The sequence below is a fragment of the Anolis sagrei genome, chromosome 1 (assembly GCF_037176765.1).
Source record: "Anolis sagrei isolate rAnoSag1 chromosome 1, rAnoSag1.mat, whole genome shotgun sequence".
Classification (NCBI taxonomy): domain Eukaryota; kingdom Metazoa; phylum Chordata; class Lepidosauria; order Squamata; family Dactyloidae; genus Anolis; species Anolis sagrei.
The window spans coordinates 2,832,815-2,854,027 of record NC_090021.1 but is presented as its reverse complement, the minus strand read 5'-3'; the positions used below and the strand labels follow the sequence as shown (position 1 = coordinate 2,854,027).

The window sequence follows — 21,213 nt, the reverse complement described above, 5'->3', positions numbered from 1 at the left end:
AAGCAGAAAACAAGCTTGCTCCCTCCTCCTCCCTGTGGCTTCCTCTCACATATTTATCCATGGCCCTCATCATATCTCCTCTCAGCCTCCTCTTCTTCAGGCTAAACATGCCCAGTTCCCTAAGCCGCTCCTCATAGGGCTTGTTCTCCAGACCCTGGATCATTTTAGTCGCCCTCCTCTGGACACATTCCAGCTTGTCAATATCTCTCTTGAATTGTGGCGCCCAGAATTGGACACAATATTCCAGATGTGGTCTAACCAAAGCAGAATAGAGGGGTAGCATGACTTCCTTAGATCTAGACACTAGGCTCCTTTTGATGCAGGCCAAAATCCCATTGGCTTTTTTTGCTGCCACATCACATTCCTGGCTCATGTTTAACTTGTTCCCCAAGAGGACTCCAAGACATTTTTCACACGTCCTGCTCTCGAGTCAGGCATTGTCCCCCATTCTGTATCTTTGCATTTTGTTTTTCCTGCCAAAGTGGAGTATCTTGCATTTGTCCCTGTTGAACTTCATTGTGTTAGTTTTAGCCATTCATCTCTCTAATCTGTCAAGATCGTTTTGAATCCTGCTCCTGTCCTCTGGAGTCTTGGCTCTCCCTCCCAATTTGGTGTCGTCTGCAAACTTGATGATCATCAGAAGGTTGATTGTAGAATGTAAGGCAGGCATAGGCCAACTTAGGCTCTCCCTTCAGATGTTTTGGACTTCAACTCCCATTACTCCTAACACCTAGAGGGAGGGCCCAAGTTGGTCCATGCCTGATGTAAGGCATTTGTTCCCACCACCCAAACATTCCTGCAAAGGGAAAACAGGGTGTCGCTTCTCTCAAATCCTTGCTGTGAAGGCTCCTCACAAAGAGCCAAGCAGTAGCCTCTCTCTGTAAACAATTACATAGGAAACCACCTCCCATCCCAACTGGGGGGAGAAAAGTCAGATATAACTCAATAGAGAGACCACATGAGACCCCAGCCTCACCCCTGCCAGGTAGGTCTGCCACACACAGCCCGCCCTGCTGCAAAGCAACTCACATGAGCAGACGATCCAGGAAGGTGATGGCAAACGGGGAGAGAGACTTGATGCCCAGGACCGGAAGCATAATGCCAAGCCACACTGTGAAGGGAAGCGTCAGAGCAACATTTAGACCTCTGGCCTGTTCTGGAAATTTCCCAAAAAGGAAAAAAGCATTAAACAAACCAAGCACAGCAGAATTGGGTTGTTGTAGGTTTTTCCGGCCTATATGGCCATGCTCTAGAGCAGTGTTTCTCAACCTGGGGGTCGGGACCCCTGAGGGGGTCGCGAGGGGGTGTCAGAGGGGTCGCCAAAGACCATAAGACAACACAGTATTTTCTGATGGTCATGGGGATTCCATGTGGGAAGTTTGAGCCAATTCTATCGGTGATGGAGTTCAGAATGTTCTTTGATTGTAATGAAGTATAAATTCCAGCAACTACAACTCCCAAATGTCAAGATCTATTTTCCCCAGACTCCACCAGTGTTCACATTTGGGCATATTGAGTATTCATGCCAACTTTGGTCCAGATCCACCATTGCATGAGTCCACAGTGCTCTCTGGATATAGGTGAACTACAACTCCCAAACTCAAGGTCAATGCCCATCAAACCCTTCCAGTGTTTTCCATTGGTCATGGGAGCCAAGTTTGATTAAAATCCATCACTGGTAGAGTTCAGAATGCTCTTTGATTATAAGTAAACTATAAATCCCAGCAACTACAACTCCCAAATTCCAAAATCAATCCTCCCCCAACCCCACTAGCATTCACATTTGGGTGTATTGGGTATTTTGGGTGTATTGGGTGTATTGGTGCCCAATTTGGTCCAGTGAATGAAAATGCATCCTGCATATCTTATATTTACATTATGATTTATAACAGTAGAAAAATGACTGTTATGAAGTAGCAATGAAAACAATATTATGGTTGGGGGTCACCACAACATGAGGGACTGTATTAAGGGGTCACGGCATTAGGAAGGTTGAGAACCATTGCTCTAGAGGCATTTTCTCCTGACGTTTCGCCTGCATCTATGCCAAGTATCCTCAGAGGTAGTGAGGTCTGTTGGAACGAGGAAAAAGGGTTTATATATCTGTGGAATGACCAGGGTGGGGCAAAGGACTCTTGTCTGCTGGAGCTAGGTGTAAACAATCAGGCACATCAAATCACTCTCAACAAAAGATTCCCCCCAGGCACTGCCAAGCCATCAAATGCTAATCAAGGTGGTCAGTTGTAACATTCACACCTAGCTCCAGCAGACAAGAGTCCTTTGTCCCACCCTGGTCATTCCACAGATATATAAACCCCTTTTTTCTAGTTCCAACAGACCTCACTACCTCTGAGGATGCTTGCCATAGCTGCAGGCGAAACGTCAGGAGAAATGCCTCTAAAACATGGCCATATAGCCCGAAAAAACCTACAACAACCCAGTGATTCCATGAAAGCCTTCGACAATACAAAGCAGAATTGTGCAGCAGGTGGAAGCGTGCTGGGCCCATAACCCCTTTGTTGTGGAATTTTCCCAAAAGGAAAAAAAGCATTTGACAAACAAAGCACAGCAGATCACTCACACAGCCAAAGTTTGCAAAGCTGAAGCAAAACAGTAATGTTTCAATGTGCATTAAATTTAATTCTTAATTTAAATGTTTATTTTAATTGTTTTACGGCATTGAATAGCTGTTTATATGTAAAGCCGCCTTGAGTCCCCCTTTGGGTAAATAAAATAAATAAATGCTTGAGTTTTGGATTCTTTTGATAACAAGAAAGGAGATTCCAACTGAACATGAGGAAGAACTTCCTGACTGTGAGAGTCGTTCAGCAGTGGAACTCTCTGCCTTGGAGTGTGGTGGAGGCTCCTTCTTTGGAGGCTTTTAAACAGAGGCTGGATGGCCATCTGTCAGGGGTGATTTGAATGCAATATTCCTGCTTCTTGGCAGAATGGGGTTGGACTGGATGACCCATGAGGTCTCTTCCAACTCTTTGATTCTATGATTCTAATTTTCTTGCCTTTTCCTAGCAACTCGCTCCTGTTTAAAGAAGATGGGAAATTTATTTATTTACAATATTTATAGTCCACCCTTCTTACCCCGCAGGGGACTCAGGGCAGATTACAATGTACATCTACATGGCAAACATTCAATGCCATAGACACACAACATATATAGACGGACATACACAGAGGCCATTTAACATTCCAGCTTCATGAGGGTATTCTGGCCTTCATGAGGGGAGCATCAGGGGAGCTGTCGCTTCACCGTCTATTTGTGACACTGATGGAGTACTACCTCATTCTTTGCACACTTGTGTTTGAGCTGTTTGCAATTTGTAATGTAGATTTCAAAGTATGCATGTACGTTTAAAATGCAGTAGTTTTGTGCCGAGTGTGTGGAGTTAACTGAACCATGGAGGGAACGGCATTCCTAGAGAGGTCATAAGTCAAGTGTATAGAGCAAATGGACGCAGCATCATGCCTCATACATCATACGTCACTCTGCAATGCAGGAGGTGTGGACTACTACTGATAACGGGAGTTCGTGTGTTGGCAATGTTACTATCGGAGGGTGTAGAAGCAAGTTTTAGGATGTGCTTAGTGTTAAGTAGCTTCTAATGTATATAGCTGTAAAATTAAGTAGTTTATAGCCTAAGGTGGCTGTGATCGATCTGTTCCTGCCTTGCTGTGCTTGCCGATGACACTGACAGCTTGCTGGAGATTTTTATTCATATCCTGCCCTTTTCTAATTAAGAGAGCCAAGGCTCCAGACACACCTTAGAAACACAACACACTTTACAATACAAAAATCAAAAGACAATTCACCTCCCCGCATAAGCGGTACCTAAATTTCCTACTTGACAGATGCAACTGTCTTTCGGGCTGCAAATGTTGACAGCAAGTTACACAATGGTCAGAAGCTCACTCCAACCCGGGCTGGCTTTGAACTCATGACCTCTTGGTCAGTAGTGATCTAATGCAGCTCACTCCCAGCCATCTGCACCACAGTCCTGTGCCCAAACCTGCGTATCCCGGAAAGGCTGAGCCGCTTGGAAGAGGGCTGGGGAATACGCAGGTCTGGAAGATCTTGCTAGACTACAGATCCCATCATCCTCCAAATATGGTTTTGGCAATGTTAATGAGGAAGGATGGGAACTCCTGTCCAACAACCTCCAGATCTGGATGCCACAGTTTGTTGCAAAGGGCTTGTGGAAAACTCTCTCCAGGAAAGAGCCTTTCCGTACTAAAGGATACGGAAAGGCTAGGCCAGGACATCACAGCAGCTATGCAAATGCTCTCATCTCTCGGATGGAAAACCATCACCCGCCTCACCTTTCAGTCCTTCCGTCAGATCAGCGAATCCCGCTTGCCCCAAGGCCCACATGATGGTCAGGCATTTGGGCGTCCGGTTCTGATGGGACCGCAGCAGCTCCAGGTACTGAAGTAGCAACAAAAGGGGAGCAAAGAGGGAGACCGGCATTGGATCACAAGTCCCAGCAGGAAAGATTCATATCCTGCCCTTTTCTAATTAAGAGAGCCAAGGCTCCAGGCACACCTTAGAAACACAACACGCTTTACAATACAAAAATTAAAAGACAATTAAACTAAACTGTAACTCCTTTAACTTAAAATTTTGCATTGCGAGAGAAACCAGTTCAGCTGGCTTTGGAATAAGGGAAGGAACGCTTATTCCACCTCTTCCCTCTCCACTCGTTTTCTCCTTTTGTGTTGGACTTTTCTATTAGTCTTTAAAACACAGCCCATCTAGCCTCTGTGAGACCTGATTTGGCCTAGAAAATGAATAAGAATGCACTAAATACGAAAGGAAGGACTCGTGATTACTCTCCGTGATATGCATCCTGAGATGGGAGTTAAGTCCCACTGAAGGCAATAAGCATTAACTCTAAATGGACCAAATATAGGATTGAGCCATTTATCACATGTGCATGGCTTTGAATTGTTCTGGAGAGCGAACTTCAGCCCTCCAGGTGTTTTGGACTTCAACTCCCACAATTCGGCTGTTAGGAATTGTGGGAGTTGAAGTCCAAAACACCTGGAGGGAGGGCCCAAGTTTGCCCAGGTGAATTTTTGCTTTTTGCAAGCAGTTGTCTCTTTTTCTGCAAAGAGAGGATGGACATCTATCCCATTCTGACCAATGATTATTCCCCTCACCTGAAGGGCCTCCAAGTTGGAGACAGCCAGCTGAGCCACTCACCTTGCCCAAGTTCGCCGTGGCCACTCGAGGCTTGTCCAAGAGCACGGCTTGAATGCAGATCCTGTAGCCATACAGGGATTCTCCTGAAAGGTGAAGAGGAAGCAGACAACTGAGGGACCCGGATGGAACAGGGAAACCTGGCCACAAATGCCCTTAACTCACAGGAAGGAAAGGAACACACAGTTGCTGTGCAACTACACGAGCAGAGAAGGTGCATGGCCCTACCTAGGGTCTTCTTTCAGCTCTTACCGGGGGTCTTGTCCAGCTCTTGCAACATTGTGTAAATACAGTGGTCAAAGAAAAGCTCCAGGACGTCTGCGGCTTTCGAGAGCAGCGACCTGATGATGCTCTTCAGCTCTTTGTTGATAAGGCAGTAAGGGTAGTCTGCAAGAAGGAAAAAAATAGGATGATTTGGAGAAGGCCACATCTGCAAAGGGTAGAGCAGCTCACCCTGATTGTTGTGACTCAGGTAACAGAGATTGTCTTACACAGCAATTAAAGTGTTAACAGCAGTCTTTAATGAGTCTCTATCTGTAAGAGCACTTAACAGCAGTGCAATTATCAAAACAAAAGAGCCTTCAGGCAGGTAAACAAAGAAAGAGATAAGCCGGATCTTCCAGGACTTGAGCTCAGCAAAAAGGAAAGCAGGAGTTAACAAGAGCATGTGGCAAACACAAAATCAAAACAGCTTCTTAATCAAGCAGAGTTCAGAGCAATAACAAAGTCCGATAAACAGTTGCGTAGTCCAAAGACGATTCCAAGGTCAGGGGCAGGATGAAGTCACTCACGTAGAACGGTTCCGAAGTCAAGATACACAAGGCAGGAAAGCTGGATACCAGGGACCCAAACAGAGGTTAGGCAGCACAAAGCACATAAGCAACACTTTGTCTTCTGCAAAGTTATACATCCCAGCGTTCTCAATTTATTCACAGTCACCATCACTTGATTGACCTTCATTACTAGTATCTGAATCATTTCCCTCAGCTGCTGCCTCATCGCCATGCCAATGCTGCCATCGTTGATCCAATTCCTGATCCTGCCAAGATGAACCTTCCTTCCAGGTATCTTGGAACCCTTCGAACTCATCACTGGACGTAGCTTGGGTGCATATGTCAACTAATGTTCTTAACAAGAGTCCAATCCAGTTCCTCCTCCATTTCACCCTCACTGGCTTCCAATTCTCCTGAACTGGAATTATCAGCTGTATCTTTAAGTCTCTTACTCAGGGTATCGTCATCACTGTCAGACTCACTGGCAACACGCTTTACTCCCCTGACTCTACTAGGTCCTCAGGGCCGAACCCTGCAAAGTCCTCCGAATCGCTCGGGGCCAAAATGATTTCACGAATACGCTTCAGCTGACGCTGATCCAGGTCTGACTCAGCATCACTTCTCCTTCTCCTGCAACTGGTAGTAGAGCCTCAACACTGATACTGGCTCTGGCTCTTGGTAACCTCCCATTTGAAATGGGTGTGCCAAGGACACAGAAAGAACATTGGCAGGAGCATGTCAGGGAGAACCTCACTTTTGTACCCACAAGTGTATCAAGTGTCATGGGAAGAGCTACACATTCGATCTACGCTGCTCTAGCTCTTCTGTCGGGAGTGGTTTGCCCTGTGAGAATCCATGTTCTGTCGCAAATAACTTTACCACGAGGTCCTCAATGGCCTTTAACTTTTGTTTTCAAGCCAACATTTCAGGCCGGTGTCAATCAGCAATAATTCAGCACAGCGCGAAAGAGACAGCAAGGTATATCACAGCGATGTGTTTCTGGATCATAATTCTGATCATTCTTCATTACTGGCTAGGGCTGAAAAATGCTTTGTGGGAACATATCTGCAGGACGGCAGGGCAATCTTAACAGGTTAGAGAGATGATTGGCCAAAACTGACAAAATGAAGTTCAGTGGGGACAAATGCAAGAGACTCCACTTAGGCAGAAAAAAGGGAAATACAAAGATACAGAATGAGGGACAAGGCCTGGCTAGAGAGCAGGACGTGTGAAAAACATAATGGAGTCCTCAAGGACAAGAAGTTAAACATGAGCCAACAATGTGATGCGGCGGTAAAAAAAATCCAATGGGATTTTGGCCTGCATCAATAGGAGCCTAGTGTCTAGATCCAGGGAAGTCATGCTCCTCATGCGCTATTCTGCCTTGGTTAGACCACACCTAGAATCACACTATGTCCAATTCTGGGCACCACAACTGAAGGGAGATGTTGACAAGCTGGAATGTGTCCAGAGGAGGGTGACTCAAATGATCAAGGGTCTGGAGAACAAGCCCTAGAAGGAGTGGCCGTAAGACTGTAGGATCTATATAGCAATATTAAATAACCACTCACAAGCCATTTTTGTTTTGAAATGGATATATTGCTTGTATCTCTGCAGCCAAGAAAGACACCACTGGGCTTTACAGGCCAATGGATACTCCACCTCAGACATAAGAAGAGCTGCACGACCGAGAACAAGCCACAAGATAATTAAAAAGCAACAAAATAGAAAGCACTTTAAAGAAATAAGTAAATCCAATTATGTAAGAAGATAAGCAGGAACAAAATAGTCCAGGGTACAGTTCAGCAAAGTCCATGAAAACAAAGTCCACACTTCTCCAATATAATCCAAAAAAAACAGCAAACATTAATCCAAGGCCTGACTATGCAACCATAAAATACAGGAGTCAAAATCATGAAACAAGAAATACTTAAGCATGAATCTTCCAAGCCATGTTTCCATGAAACAATGATGATAACTTAACTTGATTCTAAATGATGCTTCATCTGACTGCGTTTCCCATACTTGGAACTTTTATCCCCTCGTTAAACTATTTCACGCACTCAGAAATTGGTTTGAGACTCCCTTATCTTTTTCTGTCAAAGCCTGGCAGAACGCCGAAGGCACTGTTCGGCCTGTCTGTTTGGAGTAATCTCCTGCCTTCTATATATTTGCTCATTAACTTCTGCAGGTGCCGAGTTGTTTTGAAGCCCCAAATCCTGGGAACTCTCTGGTAGCAATTCAGGGAGTACACCATCATCCCCACACCCTTCAGGGACATTCTCATGAGAAATTACACTTTGAACAAGGATCTCCTGGTCATTCTCCGCATCAATCTCATTGACCAAACCATTGCCATCTTGAAACTCATTGACATCACTCCCCACATCCAAAGCACCCTGATCTTGAAACACAATCACAGGCTGAGCCCCAACAGGAAGGAAGGAAGGAAGGAAGGAAGGAAGGAAAGAAGGAAGGAAGGAAGGAAGGAAGGAAGGAAGGAAGGAAGGAAGGGGACACCCCCATATGCCAGGAGGAATGACTGACCGTGAGGGTGTTGGCTGAGGGTGGGCTCGCTCTCTGGGGCCTGCAGCTTGTAGTTCAGGTAGCCAGCCAAGTCTTTGAGCCACACGGAACGGTTCTCCGGGAACAAGTTCTGGCTGTTATCCAGTGCCTTCTGGAGTTCCGACACATCCAACTAGCAGAAGGGAGAGAAAAAAAAGAGTCTCCAGTGAACAGACAGAACCAGTCTCTGCAGCAAGAAAGAAGGGAGGAGACATGGCTGCCCTGGAGCACTGTGCCTTTCCTCCCCAGATCGGAACTGGCTCTTACACTACAGCAGACATAAATAATAATAATAATAATAAAACTTTATTTGTACCCCGCTACCATCTCCCCAAGGGACTCGGTGTGGCTTACATGAGGCCAAGCCCACAGTACATCAATAAACGAAGGCAATAACAAATAATCAATACAAAACAGTTAAAATAAATCTCATAAACAAAAAATACACAATAAACAATAACAATAACATACAAGCATACAAACATACAAGCATTTAAAACTTAGACATGGGCAAACTTTGGTCCTCCAGGTGTTCTGGACTTCAACAATTCCTAACAGCCTACCTGGAGGGCCAAAGTTTGCCCATGCCCACACTAGAGGTATATGACAGGCATTTTCTCCCAGACTCCAGGTCAAGAGAAGCCGATGCATTTCCAGACAAAGGGAAGCAAAGGAGTGGGGAAATCGTTCACAGAAAGAAGCATGCGAGCCTCCTGGTTTGGTCAGGATTTCAAACTGTACCTCGATACCACGAAGAATTTGGAAAAGAATCGCAATTTCTTAACAACAACAACCTTTATTTATATCCCACTACCATCTCCCAAAAAGAAACTTGAGGTGGCTTACAAGGCACTCCAAGTGCAGTATATAGCATAAAACAGTGTTTCTCAACCTTTCTAATTTTGCGACCCCTTAATACAGTTGCTCATGTTGTGGTGACCCCCAACCACAACATTATGTTTGTTGCTACTTCCTAACTGTAATTTTGCTACTGTTATGAATCGTAACGTAAATATCTGACATGCAGGATGTATTTTCATTTACTGGACCACATTTGGCACAAATACCCAATGCGCCCAAATTTGAATTCTGGTGGGGTTGGGGGGGATTGATTTTGTCATTTGGGAGTAGCGAGGTAGTGAGGACCATGTCAGAGTGCACAGAGAAGCCACTGAAATCCACAAGCATGTGGACAATTTCAACAAAAAGGAGGAAACCATGAAAATGAACAAAATCTGGCTACCAGTATTAAAAAAAACTCTAAACAGCAAAACAACAGAGAGGAAAAAATCTGTGACATCTAATTGCCTCTCAACAAAAGATTGCCCCAGGCACCAACAAACCACACCAAACAACTGCCAGGCCATCAAATGCTAATCAAGGTGGTCAACTGAAACATTCACACCTACCTCCAACAGACAAGAGTTCTTTGTCCCAACCTGGACATCATTCCACAGATATATAAACCTATTTTCCTAGTTCCAACACACCTCACTACCTCTGGGGATGCTTGTCACAGATGCAGGCGAAACATCAGGAGAGAATGCCTCTAGAACATGGCCAGGTTGTTCCAGTGTGCCTTCCCAGAATAAGAAGAACTCTCAGCAATATGCCCTCATAATGCACCTTAATACTGACTTAGGATGGATTGCGTTCCCTTGTTTCTCTCTGAAAAATCCTATCCCAGTTACATTTTACCTGTTCACGTCAGCATATTTTCAATTTTAATCTATTACATTTGGCCCAGCCATTTTTAATATGTCATTATTGATTTTTTTTTTTTGCTAATGGATTTATATGATTTGTATTTTATTGATAATGTTGTGTTATTGATGTTTGTTTGATGTACTTCGGGCTTGGCCTCATGTAAGCCACACCGAGTCCCTTGGGGAGATGGTAGCGAGGTACTAATAATAATAATAATAATAATTATTATTATTATTATTATATAGCCCGAAAAAACCTACAACAACCCAGTGATTCCGGCCATGAAAGCCTTTGACAATACTGATTCATCATTCAGCCACTGGTTGAATGGGTCTACTCTCCTTCAAATTAATTGTGCAAAAGCCCAAAGCCAGCAACAATGCACATTTTGGACGAGAACATGGTGTTGCTCTCTCATCTGGCTGCAACAGGAACACAACATTCCCAGAGCAGGGCTTTCCCCCAGTTGGCTGCCGCTCAAAGTACACGTAGCACAACACCAAGGGAAAGCTCAGGGTGGCAACTCACCGCTTTCAGCGCCTCTTCCAACGTCCGGAATTTCACTTCTCTCCGCCTCAGTTCTCCGGCTGGTGCTTTCTTGGCATTCTTCCCTGCATTTTGCTTCTTTTGCTGCTGGGATCCCGAAGGTGGTGGCACCTGCTCCTTGTTCTGCTTCTTCTTTGATTTCTCAAAGCCCAGCTCAAAGAGGGTTTCCGAAGTAGCCAGAGGGACTACAAATGGGGCAGGAGAGGAAGGAAAGGGCTGTGTGAGGGGTTTTGGCCCCAGAGAAAAACCAAAAGGAAAAAGGGAGGACACGCTGCTGGTGGGAAATCATGAAGACCTTAAGACACTCAGGAACGGTTTATGACTGTCTCAAAACCAAGCCAAGATTCAGTATTAACTTCGACCCTTCATTTCTCCCAACCGGAAGCTCATGGACATTGACAACAACAAAGCTTTCCCAAATTGACCTACAATCCTAGTTCTCTCCCTCCTTTTGTGGGGAGCCACTACTCATAAGGCCCTCTATCCTGATGTGCACAAATCCAAACAGGAAGAGCCTCTGATAGGGACCCACGCTACTGCAGGAAGGGCATGCAACAGAATTGGCACGACAAGACTCGCCTCCTCCTCCTGGAATCACAGAATGCATAGAGTTGGAAAGACCCCCAAGGGCCACCCAATTCCCTTCTGTCATGCAAGAAGACACAATCAAAGCCCTCCCAATGGACGGCTATCCAGCCTCCGCTTAAAAACCTCAAGAGAAGGAAAGGGACTCCAGCAAACTCCGACATATACTCCACTGGAGCTGAGAGGGAACCCCAAAGGCCATCTAGTCCAGCTCCATTTGGCCAGGCAGGAAGACACAATGTAAGCACTCCTGATAGCCATCCAGCCTCTGTTGAAAAACCTCCAAGGAAAGACATATATACCACACTGAAGTTGGAAGGGAACCCCAAAGGCCATCCAGTCCAACTCATTCTGGAGTCTATATTCCACTGTTGAACAGCTTCTACTATTAGGATGCCCTCTCCTCTTCGAGGTCATAGAATCAAGAAGTCAGAAGGAACACCCAGGACCATCCAGTCCAATCCCCATTAACAATCAAAACCGTCCTTAAAGATGGTCATACAGCCTCTGATTAAAAATGTAGGCGCGTATTTATTTATTTACAGCATTTCAACCCCGCTCTTCTCACCCCCACAAGGTGGTTAACAATGGCAACAACAACAACAACAACAACAACAATAATAATACAATTTATTTATAACCCGCCACCATCTCCCCAAAGGGGACTCGGTGCGGCTAACATGAGGCCAAGCCCATGCCGCAATAATTACAATTATAATTTGATGCTGCAATAATTACAATTATAAAAGCAAAAGAATATAATACATTAAAACAACATCAGTTATCCAATCATAAGGCATTTATGATACGGCTGTCCGTCTGGTCCAGTTCGCTGTTCAAGTGCTGTTATATCCATTAGCCAAAAACCTGGTTCCACAACCACGTCTTCGGTTTTCCTCTGAAAGAAAGGAGGGGGGATGCCTATCTAATTTCGCTGGGAAGCGAATTACACAGGCAGGGGGTCACCAACGAGAAGGCCCTGTCCCTCATCCCCACCAGACGCGTTTGCAAAGCTGGTGGGACCGAGAGCAAGGCCTCTCCAGCAGATCTTAGACTACAAGGCGCAATGTACAGGGAGATACATTCGGACAAGTAAGCTGGGCCAGAGTTGTATAGGGTTTTATAGGCCAAGACCAGCACTTTGAATTGTGCTCGGAAATGGACCGGCAGCCAGTGGAGTTGACGTAACAAGGGGGTGGTGTGCTCCCTGAACGATGCTCCAGTGAGCAATCTGGCTGCTGCCCGTTGGACTAGTTGAAGTTTCCGAACAGTCTTCAAAGGCAGCCCCATGTAGAGTGTGTTGCAGTAATCTATTTGGGATGTAACCAGAGCATGGACCACCGTGGCCAGATCAGACTTCCCAGAATTGTGTCCAATTTTGGACACCACAATTCAAGAGAGATATTGACAAGCTGGAATGTGTCCAGAGGGGGGCGACTAAAATGATCAAGGGTCTGGAGAACAAGCCCTATGAAGAGCGGCTTAAGGAGCTGGGCATGTTTAGCCTGAAGAAGAGAAGGCTGAGAGGAGATGATAGCCATGTATAAATATCTGAGAGGAAGCCACAGGGAGGAGGGAGCAAGCTTGTTTTCTGCTTCCCTGGAGACTTGGACGCAATGGAACAATGGTTTCAAACTACAAGAAATGAGATTCCATCTGAACATGAGGAAGAACTGTGAAAGCCGTTCAGCAGTGGAACTCTCTGCCCCGGAGTGTGGTGGAGGCTCCTTCTTTGGAAGCTTTTAAACAGAGGCTGGATGGCCATCTGTCAGGGGTGATTTGAATGCAATATTCCTGCTTCTTGGCAGAATGGGGTTGGACTGGATGGCCCATGAGGTCTCTTCCAACTCTTTGATTCTAGGATTCTTCAGTACAGATTCCACCGCCAAACAGCTCTTACTCTCAGAAAGCTAATCCTAACGTTTAGGTGGAATCTTGTTTCCTGCAATTTGAATCCCTGGCTCTGTTGTGTCTAAGCAGCAGATAAAACCTTCTCCCTTCCTCCTTTCAGATATTTAAACTTGGTTCTCATGTCCCCTTCTTCCAGCCTCCTCCAGATATCCACCCGCCCTTTGCACCTGGCTCCATGAAGCTGGCTGCACAACCCACCTGAGGAGTCCCTCCTGCCAAAAACCGTGGGTTGCAGGGTGTCTCTGCAGAGGGAAGAAAGATGGAAGGAGGGCCCTGCGGGGGTGGCTCCCCAAAGGCTAGGGCACAGTTCTCCAAACAGTGTCACAATACTTTCGTGTGTCAGCTGCACTGTGTAGGTGTGCTGCATGAACATAACAAGTAATGACTAAAATCCAGGAAATGGATGTTACTATTTTATCAATCATATACAGGCAGTCCCCAAGTTACAAACATCTGACTTACAGAACGGGGGTGAGACAACAGGAAGTGAGAGAAATCTACATTAAGAAGGGAAACTGCAGCAGTTACATCTGTACCTTCGGAGGTCAGACTTGGCCAAGGTGGTCCACATTCTTGTTACATTCAGGACAGACTACTGCAATGCACTCTACGTAGGGTTGCCTTTGAAGACTGCTCAGATCTTCAAACAGTCTGAGAGGCAGCCAGGTTAATAACTGGGGCAGCATACAGGGAGCATACAATTCCCATCTTACGCCAGCTCCACTGGCTGCCAGTTTGCTACCGGGCACAATTCAAAGTGCTGGCTTTGGCCTAGAAAGCCCTCAATGGCCCTGGCCCAGTGTACCTGTCTGAACACATCTCTCCCTATGAACCATTGCAGAGATTAAGATCCTCCAGGGAGGCCCTGCTCTCCATCCCTCCATTGTCAGAGGCACGATTGGTGGAGACGAGAGACAGGACCTTCTCGGTGATTGCCCCCCAGCTATGCAACTCCCTTCCTGGTGAGATCAGGTCAGCTCCCTCCCTCTTGTCCTTTAGAAGGATGGTCAAAACCTGGCTGTGGGACCAAGCTTTCAGGACAGGGCAATGAAACGACAATGGGAAAGATGACCAGGCCAATTAGATTTGACGCTGATGACTAGGACGGTTTTCAATGGTGTATTTTAATATGGAGATAAATGTTTTTAATGTTTATGTATGTGTATATGAATTTGTGACGTGGCAAGGTGGTCCCTTCCAACTCTGTTATGATTCTCAGATGCCTTTCCTATGGATTGTTTACAAAGCCTATAGACTAGGAATAAGCTTGTAGGCCTGGGCCAACTTGGGCCCTCCAGGTCTTTTGGACTCCAACTCCCACAATTCCTGCTAGGAATTGTGGGAGTTGGAGTCCAAAACACCTGGGGGTAGGGCCCAAGTTGGCCCAGGCCTGGCCTAGCTCACCTATAATAATATCTCCCAAGAGGGCAGAACTACAACTCCCAGGATGCCAAATGGGAGGGGAATGACATGGGACACGTGGATAGGCCAGCTGACCCCGGATGCAAAAGCCCCTTTTCCCTCCTGAGGCCTACACTTCCGGTGAGGCGCGGCTCGAGTGGTCTACTCACGCGAGGCGGGCGCTCCTCGCTGTCCCCCGTTGGCCTCGCCCAGCGCCTTCCTCCCCGCGAGGCCCGCGTTGGAAGGTCCCTTCCGGCTGGGCTTCCTGACCACTTCCCAGCGCTGCGTCGACATCGCCGCCTTTCTCCCTCTCAGGAGCCTTTCTCTCAGAAAAAGGGTGACGGGGCTGTCTGCGCATGCGCTTGCGGGGAGAAGGGGGGCGTGACTCTTCCTGGCCCCGCCCCGCTTTTCCCATTGGTCCGTTACAACTTCGCAGGCAGCGCTGATTGGCGGAGCGGCTTCCTCAGTTTCCGAATGCAGGGGAGAGGGCGGAGCCACGTAGAGCCACGCCCCTCCTTTCCCATTGGTCCGTTACAACCTCGCAGGCAGCGCTGATTGGTGGAGCGGCTTCCTCACTTTCTGCAATGCGTGCGCCACGTCCCTCGCTACAACCCGCCTCCCGGAAGCAGGAAACGTGCTCTTGAGCCCGCCCCTCAGCTTCCGGCGTAGGCTACAAAAAGGGGAAGCGTTTCTTATATAGCTGTCATGAGTGTGTAGGTCACAGGTTTGTCCCTCCAGGCTTCCTTATTTTCCTGCTTCTTCTTGGACTTCAACTCCCAGAAGCCCCTGCCAATTGGGCCAATGGTGGAGGATTCTGGGAGATGAAGTCCAAAACTGCTAGGATGGAGGACCTTTACCTTGTGCCTTTGCATTGTAGAATGAGTGCCTGGCTCAAGGCTGGGGAGTCCTGGGAGTTGCAGTTTGGTGAAGCCCCAGCATTCTTTGGCCTTGTCTCCTGTGCTATGCTAATAATATAATGTAATATAATATATTGTATGTACATATAATGTTTATAATGTTATAATATTTATAATATTATAACGTAATACAATATACTACTACTAATAATATATTATATAAAATTGTATATACATATAATATTTATAATATTATAATGTAATACAATATAACTTGTATGCAGAACACATCATGCGAGGATGTGCGGGGCTGGATGAATGCAAAGCTGGGGTGAAAATGGCTGGAAGAAACATTAACAACCTCAGATATGCAGATGACACCACTCTGATGGCCGAAAGCGAGGAGGAGCTGAGGAGCCTTCTAATCAAGGTGGAAGAAGAAAGCGCAAAAGCCGGGTTGCAGCTAAACGTCAAAAAAACCAAGATTATGGCAACAAGAATGATTGACAACTGGGAAATAGAGGGAGAAAATGTGGAGGCCAAGACAGGGTTTGTATTTCTAGGCGCAAAGATTATTGCAGATGCAGACTGTGGCCAGGAAATCAGAAGACGCTTCCTTCTTGGAAGGAGAGCCATGTCCAGTCTCGATAAAATAGTCAAGAGTAGAGACATCAGACTGGCAACAAAGATCCATTGCCTAGTCCAAGCCATGGTCTTCCCTGTAGTCACCTATGGATGTGAGAGCTGGACCTTAGGGAAGGCTGAGCGAAGGAAGAGAGAGGCTTTTGAGCTGTGGTGTTGGAGGAAAGTGCTGAGAGTGCCTTGGACTGCGAGAAGATCCAACCAGTCCATCCTCCAGGAAAGAAAGCCCGACTGCTCACTGGAGGGAAGGAGACTAGAGGGAAAGTTGAAGTCCTTTGGCCACGTCATGAGGAGACAGGAAAGCCTGGAGAAGACAATTATGCTGGGGAAAGTGGAAGGCAAATGGAAGAGGGGCCGACCAAGGGCAAGATGGATGGATGGCATCCTTGAAGTGACTGGACTGACCTTGAGGGAGCTGGGGGTGTTGACGGCCGACAGGGAGCTCTGGCGTGGGCTGGTCCATGAGGTCACGAAGAGTCGGAGACGACTGAACAAATAAACAACAACAACAAATACAATATAATTCTCTCTCTCTCTCTCTCTCTATATATATATATAACTAGCTGTGCCCTGCCACGCGTTGCTGTGGCCTATAGTAAAACTTATCAAAGTTGAGTTAGATATCTGGACTATGATGAAAGAGAAGTCCCTACCTATTCCTTCCCCCTTTTCCTCCCCCTTTCTCTCCTTTCTTCCTTCTCTCCCTCTTTCTTTCTTTCCTTCTTTCACTACTTGGTTTCATCCTTCTCTTTCCTTCATTCCCTCCCCCTTTCTTCCTTTGCCTTTCTTCCCTCCCTGTTTGCTTCTTTCTTTCGCTTTTTATTTCCTTTTATTTCACCACCCTCATAACAATAACAATAATGCAATGCATTGCCTCCGGGACCTGACACCTCTCCCATTCCCCCTAAAAGGGTCTCAGAGGAAGAATAATAGCATCATCATAATCATAGAAATAACAACCTTTACCTGCCACGTTTTGCTGTGGCCAATCTTCCCTCTTTCTCTCCTTCTTTCCCTCCCTCCCTCCCTCCCTCCCTCCCTCCCTCCCTCCCTCCCTCCCTCCTTCCTTCCTTCCTTCCTTCCTTCCTTCCTTCCTTCCCATCTTTCCTTCTCCTCTTCTTTCTCTATCTCTTTCCTTCCTTCCCCCTTTTTCTTTCTCTTCTGCTGTCTCTCTTTTCTTTCCTTCCATCTTTCCTTTTCTTTCCTTTTCTTCTTCCTCTAACTTTCCTTCCTTCCCCCTTTTTCTTTACCTCCCTTTCTCTTTCTTCCATCTTTCCTTCCTTCCTGTCTTTCCTGGATTTTGACAGGGCGGGAAGGGGCAGGGTGGGGTTTGGAGGTGGCCTGAAGTAAAAGGAGGTAAGATTGGGGCAGGGGAGTGATGGAGCGTGGGGTTGCGTGTGTGTGTGCAGCGGCAGGGGGAGTGATGGAGCCTAGGGTTGCGTGTGTGTGTGCGGCGGCGGGGGGAGTGGGGTTGCGTGTGTGTGCAGCGGTGGGGGGAGTGATGGAGTGTGGGGTTGCGTGTGTGTGTGCGGCGGCGGGGGGAGTGGGGTTGCGTGTGTGTGCGGCGGTGGGGGGAGTGATGGAGCGTGGGGTTGTGTGTGTGTGTGCGGCAGGGGGTGTGTGTGTGCGGGAAGCGGCGCGGCAGGGCTTGGAGTGGGCATGGTTTCCGCAGAGGGAACGTTGGCCGGAAGGCCATGTGCGCGCGCCAGGGAACTTGCGGCTGGGCGCCAATGCGCATGCTCAGTTGTTTTGCCGTTTTGTGAATGTGTTGTTGTGTTGTTTTTCATTTTGAGTAGATATGTTTGTACCTTGTGGGTTGTGTTATGGGTATGGGAATTTTGGTTAAGTTTCGTTGGGGTTTTTTTGAGTTTTGTTCTTTTGCCGTTTTGTGAGTGTGTTGCTGTGTTGTTTTTCATTTTGAGTAGATATGTTTGTACCTTGTGGGTTGTGTTATGGGCACGGGGATTTTAGTTAAGTTTCGTTGGGGGATTTTTGAGTTTTGTTGTTTTGCCGTTTTGTGAGTGTGTTGTTGTGTTGTTTTTCATTTTGAGTAGATATGTTTGTACCTTGTGGGTTGTGTTATGGGCACGGGGATTTTGGTTAAGTTTCGTTGGGGGATTTTTGAGTTTTGTTGTTTTGCCGTTTTGTGAGTGTGTTGTTGTGTTGTTTTTCATTTTGAGTAGATATGTTTGTACCTTGTGGGTTGTGTTATGGGCACGGGGATTTTGGTTAAGTTTCGTTGGGGGATTTTTGAGTTTTGTTGTTTTGCCGTTTTGTGAGTGTGTTGTTGTGTTGTTTTTCATTTTTAGTAGATATGTTTGTACCTTGTGGGTTGTGTTATGGGCACGGGGATTTTAGTTAAGTTTCGTTGGGGGGTTTTTGAGTTTTGTTTCCTCGTTGGATGCCCCTAACAAATTTATATATATAGATATTACAATATAATGGTACATATGATGGCACAACCGGGAAGATTAAGGGAAAACTATATGTGTCTGCCTATTTTCCCAGTGACCATCAGTATGCCCCGAATATACTTTAATACCTCCAAAATAAAACTCTAGAGACGAGACTAAAATTTAACCAATTAGATTTACTGAACAATCAAGATGAATGAAAACAAGGTATACAAAGGTGCAGTTTGAGTTTGATATTGTTGTTGTTCATTCGTTCAGTCGTCTCCGACTCTTCGTGACCTCATGGACCAGCCCACGCCAGAGCTCCCTGTTGGCCGTTACCACCTCCAGCTCCCTCAAGGTCAGTCCAGTCACTTCAAGGATGCCATCCATCCATCTTGCCCTTGGTCGGCCCCTCTTCCTTTTACCTTCCACTTTCCCCAGCATCATTGTCTTCTCCAGGCTTTCCTGTCTCCTCATGATGTGGCCAAAGTACTTCAACTTTGTCTCTAGTATCTTTCCCTCCAGTGAGCAGTCGGGCTTTATTTCCTGGAGGATGGACTGGTTGGATCTTCTCGCAGTCCAAGGCACTCTCAGCACTTTCCTCCAACACCACAGCTCAAAAGAATCTCTCTTCCTTCGCTCAGCCTTCCCTAAGGTCCATCTCTCACATCCGTAGGTGACTACAGGGAAGACCATGGCTTTGACTAGGCAATGGATCTTTGTTGCCAGTCTGATGTCTCTACTCTTTACTATTTTATCGAGACTGGACCTTGCTCTCCTCCCAAGAAGGAAGCGTCTTCTGATTTCCTGGCCACAGTCTGCATCTGCACTCATCTTTGCACCTAGAAATACAAAGTCTGTCCGGCCTCCACATTTTCTCCCTAATTAGGTATTGGCTAATTATTTGTTTAAATTTATTTGAAACTAGCCGTCCCCTGCCACGCGTTGCTGTGGCCCACTCTGGTAGTTATGGGGGTTCTGTGTGGGAGGTTTGGCCCCATTCTATCGTTGGTGGGATTCGGAATGCTCTGTGATTGTAGGTGAACTACAAATCCCAGCAACTACAACTCCCCAATGTCAAGACTCTATTTTCCCCAAACTCCACCAGTGTTCACATTTGGGCATATTGAGTATTTGTGTAGAGTTTGGTCCAGATCCATCATTGTTTGAGTCCACAGTGCTCTCTGGAGGTAGGTGAACTACAACTCCAAAACCAAAGGACACTGCCCACCAAACTATTCCAGTATATTTTCTGTTGGTCATGGGAGAACTGTGTGCCAAGTTTGGTTCAATTCCATCGAGACTGGACATTGCTCTCCTCCCAAGAAGGAAGCGTCTTCTGATTTCCTGGCCACAGTCTGCATCTGCAGTCATCTTTGCACCTAGAAATACAAAGTCTGTCACGGCCTCCACGGTTTCTCCCTCTATTTTCCAGTTGTCAATCATTCTTGTGAGTTTGATATAGAGTTAGAATAATAAGGAATAGGTATGAGGTACAACTCTGAGGTAAATAACAAAACTATATTCTATGAGGTAAGTACACTATAAACTCTGGGACATGTACTGCTTAGGTCTCTGGCATGTACATCTATAAACTTTGGTCTCTGAGGCATGTATATCTGTGTTCTATGTGGCATGTATTATCTATGAACTCTGGGGCATGTATGTACTATGTAAACTATAAGGCAAATATAACTATTCTGCTAAGGATGGCCTGTTCAGACTGCTAAGCAAGACCAGACACTTTCTGGCTACCAACTATAAGCTATTGTCCAAAAAGAATGGAATAAAAAGTCTTTCACACCGCTGTGAGTTGCCCCCGGGCTGAGAACAGCGGTATATAAGTAAAGTAAATAATAATAATAATAATTCTACCAAGCTCTGAGCCAGAATGGGCTGAACTAACAGAGCTCGGCCTATAGGGGGATCCTAAGCTACTACTCTAAATCTTGGCAGAATGGAACAGTCCAACTACAGGGAACAAACAGAGGGGTAAAAACTAGGCCGAGACTTCTCAGTACAGTACAATCTATCTATATAAATAAAAATGTAATGTTCCTTTGTGGGATCAACAGAACTCAAATACCACTGGGGGAATTGACACCAAATTTGGACAGCATACACCTAACAACCCAAATGTATGTCCTTCACTCAAAAAAAAATTGAGTTTGTCATTTGGGTGTGATCCTGGACTCTTCGCTAAGCTTGGAACCCCAAGTTTCGGCAGTGTCCGGGGGAGCATTTGCACAACTCAAACTTGTGCGCCAGTTGCGCCCGTACCTTGGGAAGTCTGACTTGGCCATGGTAGTCCACGCTCTGGTTACATCCCGGATTGATTACTGCAACGCGCTCTACGTGGGGTTGCCCTTGAAGACTGCCCGGAAGCTTCAGATGGTCCAGCGCTCGGCGGCCAGGTTGCTAACGGGAGCGGCACTCAGGGAGCACACCACTCCCCTGCTGAACCAGCTCCACTGGCTGCCAATCCGCTACCAGGCACAATTCAAGGTGCTGGCTTTAGCCTATAAAGCCCTAAACGGTTCTGGCCCTGCTTACCTCTCCGAACGCATCTCCACCTATGAACCGACCAGAACATTAAGATCGTCTGGGGAGGCCCTGCT

The 21,213-nt window shown here is 46.4% G+C and overlaps 1 protein-coding gene across 1 annotated transcript in view; it reads right to left on the bottom strand.

The window, feature by feature from the left end:
- The window catches only part of TMEM214 (transmembrane protein 214), a 36,303-nt gene extending 21,261 nt beyond the window's left edge, over positions 1–15,042 (bottom strand). Inside the window, exons 1-7 of the mRNA XM_060754781.2 lie at positions 14,871–15,042; positions 10,786–10,988; positions 8,533–8,683; positions 5,465–5,599; positions 5,216–5,298; positions 4,333–4,438; positions 1,030–1,111 (exon numbers count right to left, since the gene is read on the bottom strand). Coding sequence (XP_060610764.2) covers positions 1,030–1,111; positions 4,333–4,438; positions 5,216–5,298; positions 5,465–5,599; positions 8,533–8,683; positions 10,786–10,988; positions 14,871–14,994 — 884 coding nt within the window. The 5' untranslated portion in view covers positions 14,995–15,042. The remainder of the gene's footprint in view (positions 1–1,029; positions 1,112–4,332; positions 4,439–5,215; positions 5,299–5,464; positions 5,600–8,532; positions 8,684–10,785; positions 10,989–14,870) is intronic.
- Between the last annotated feature and the right edge of the window lie 6,171 nt (positions 15,043–21,213).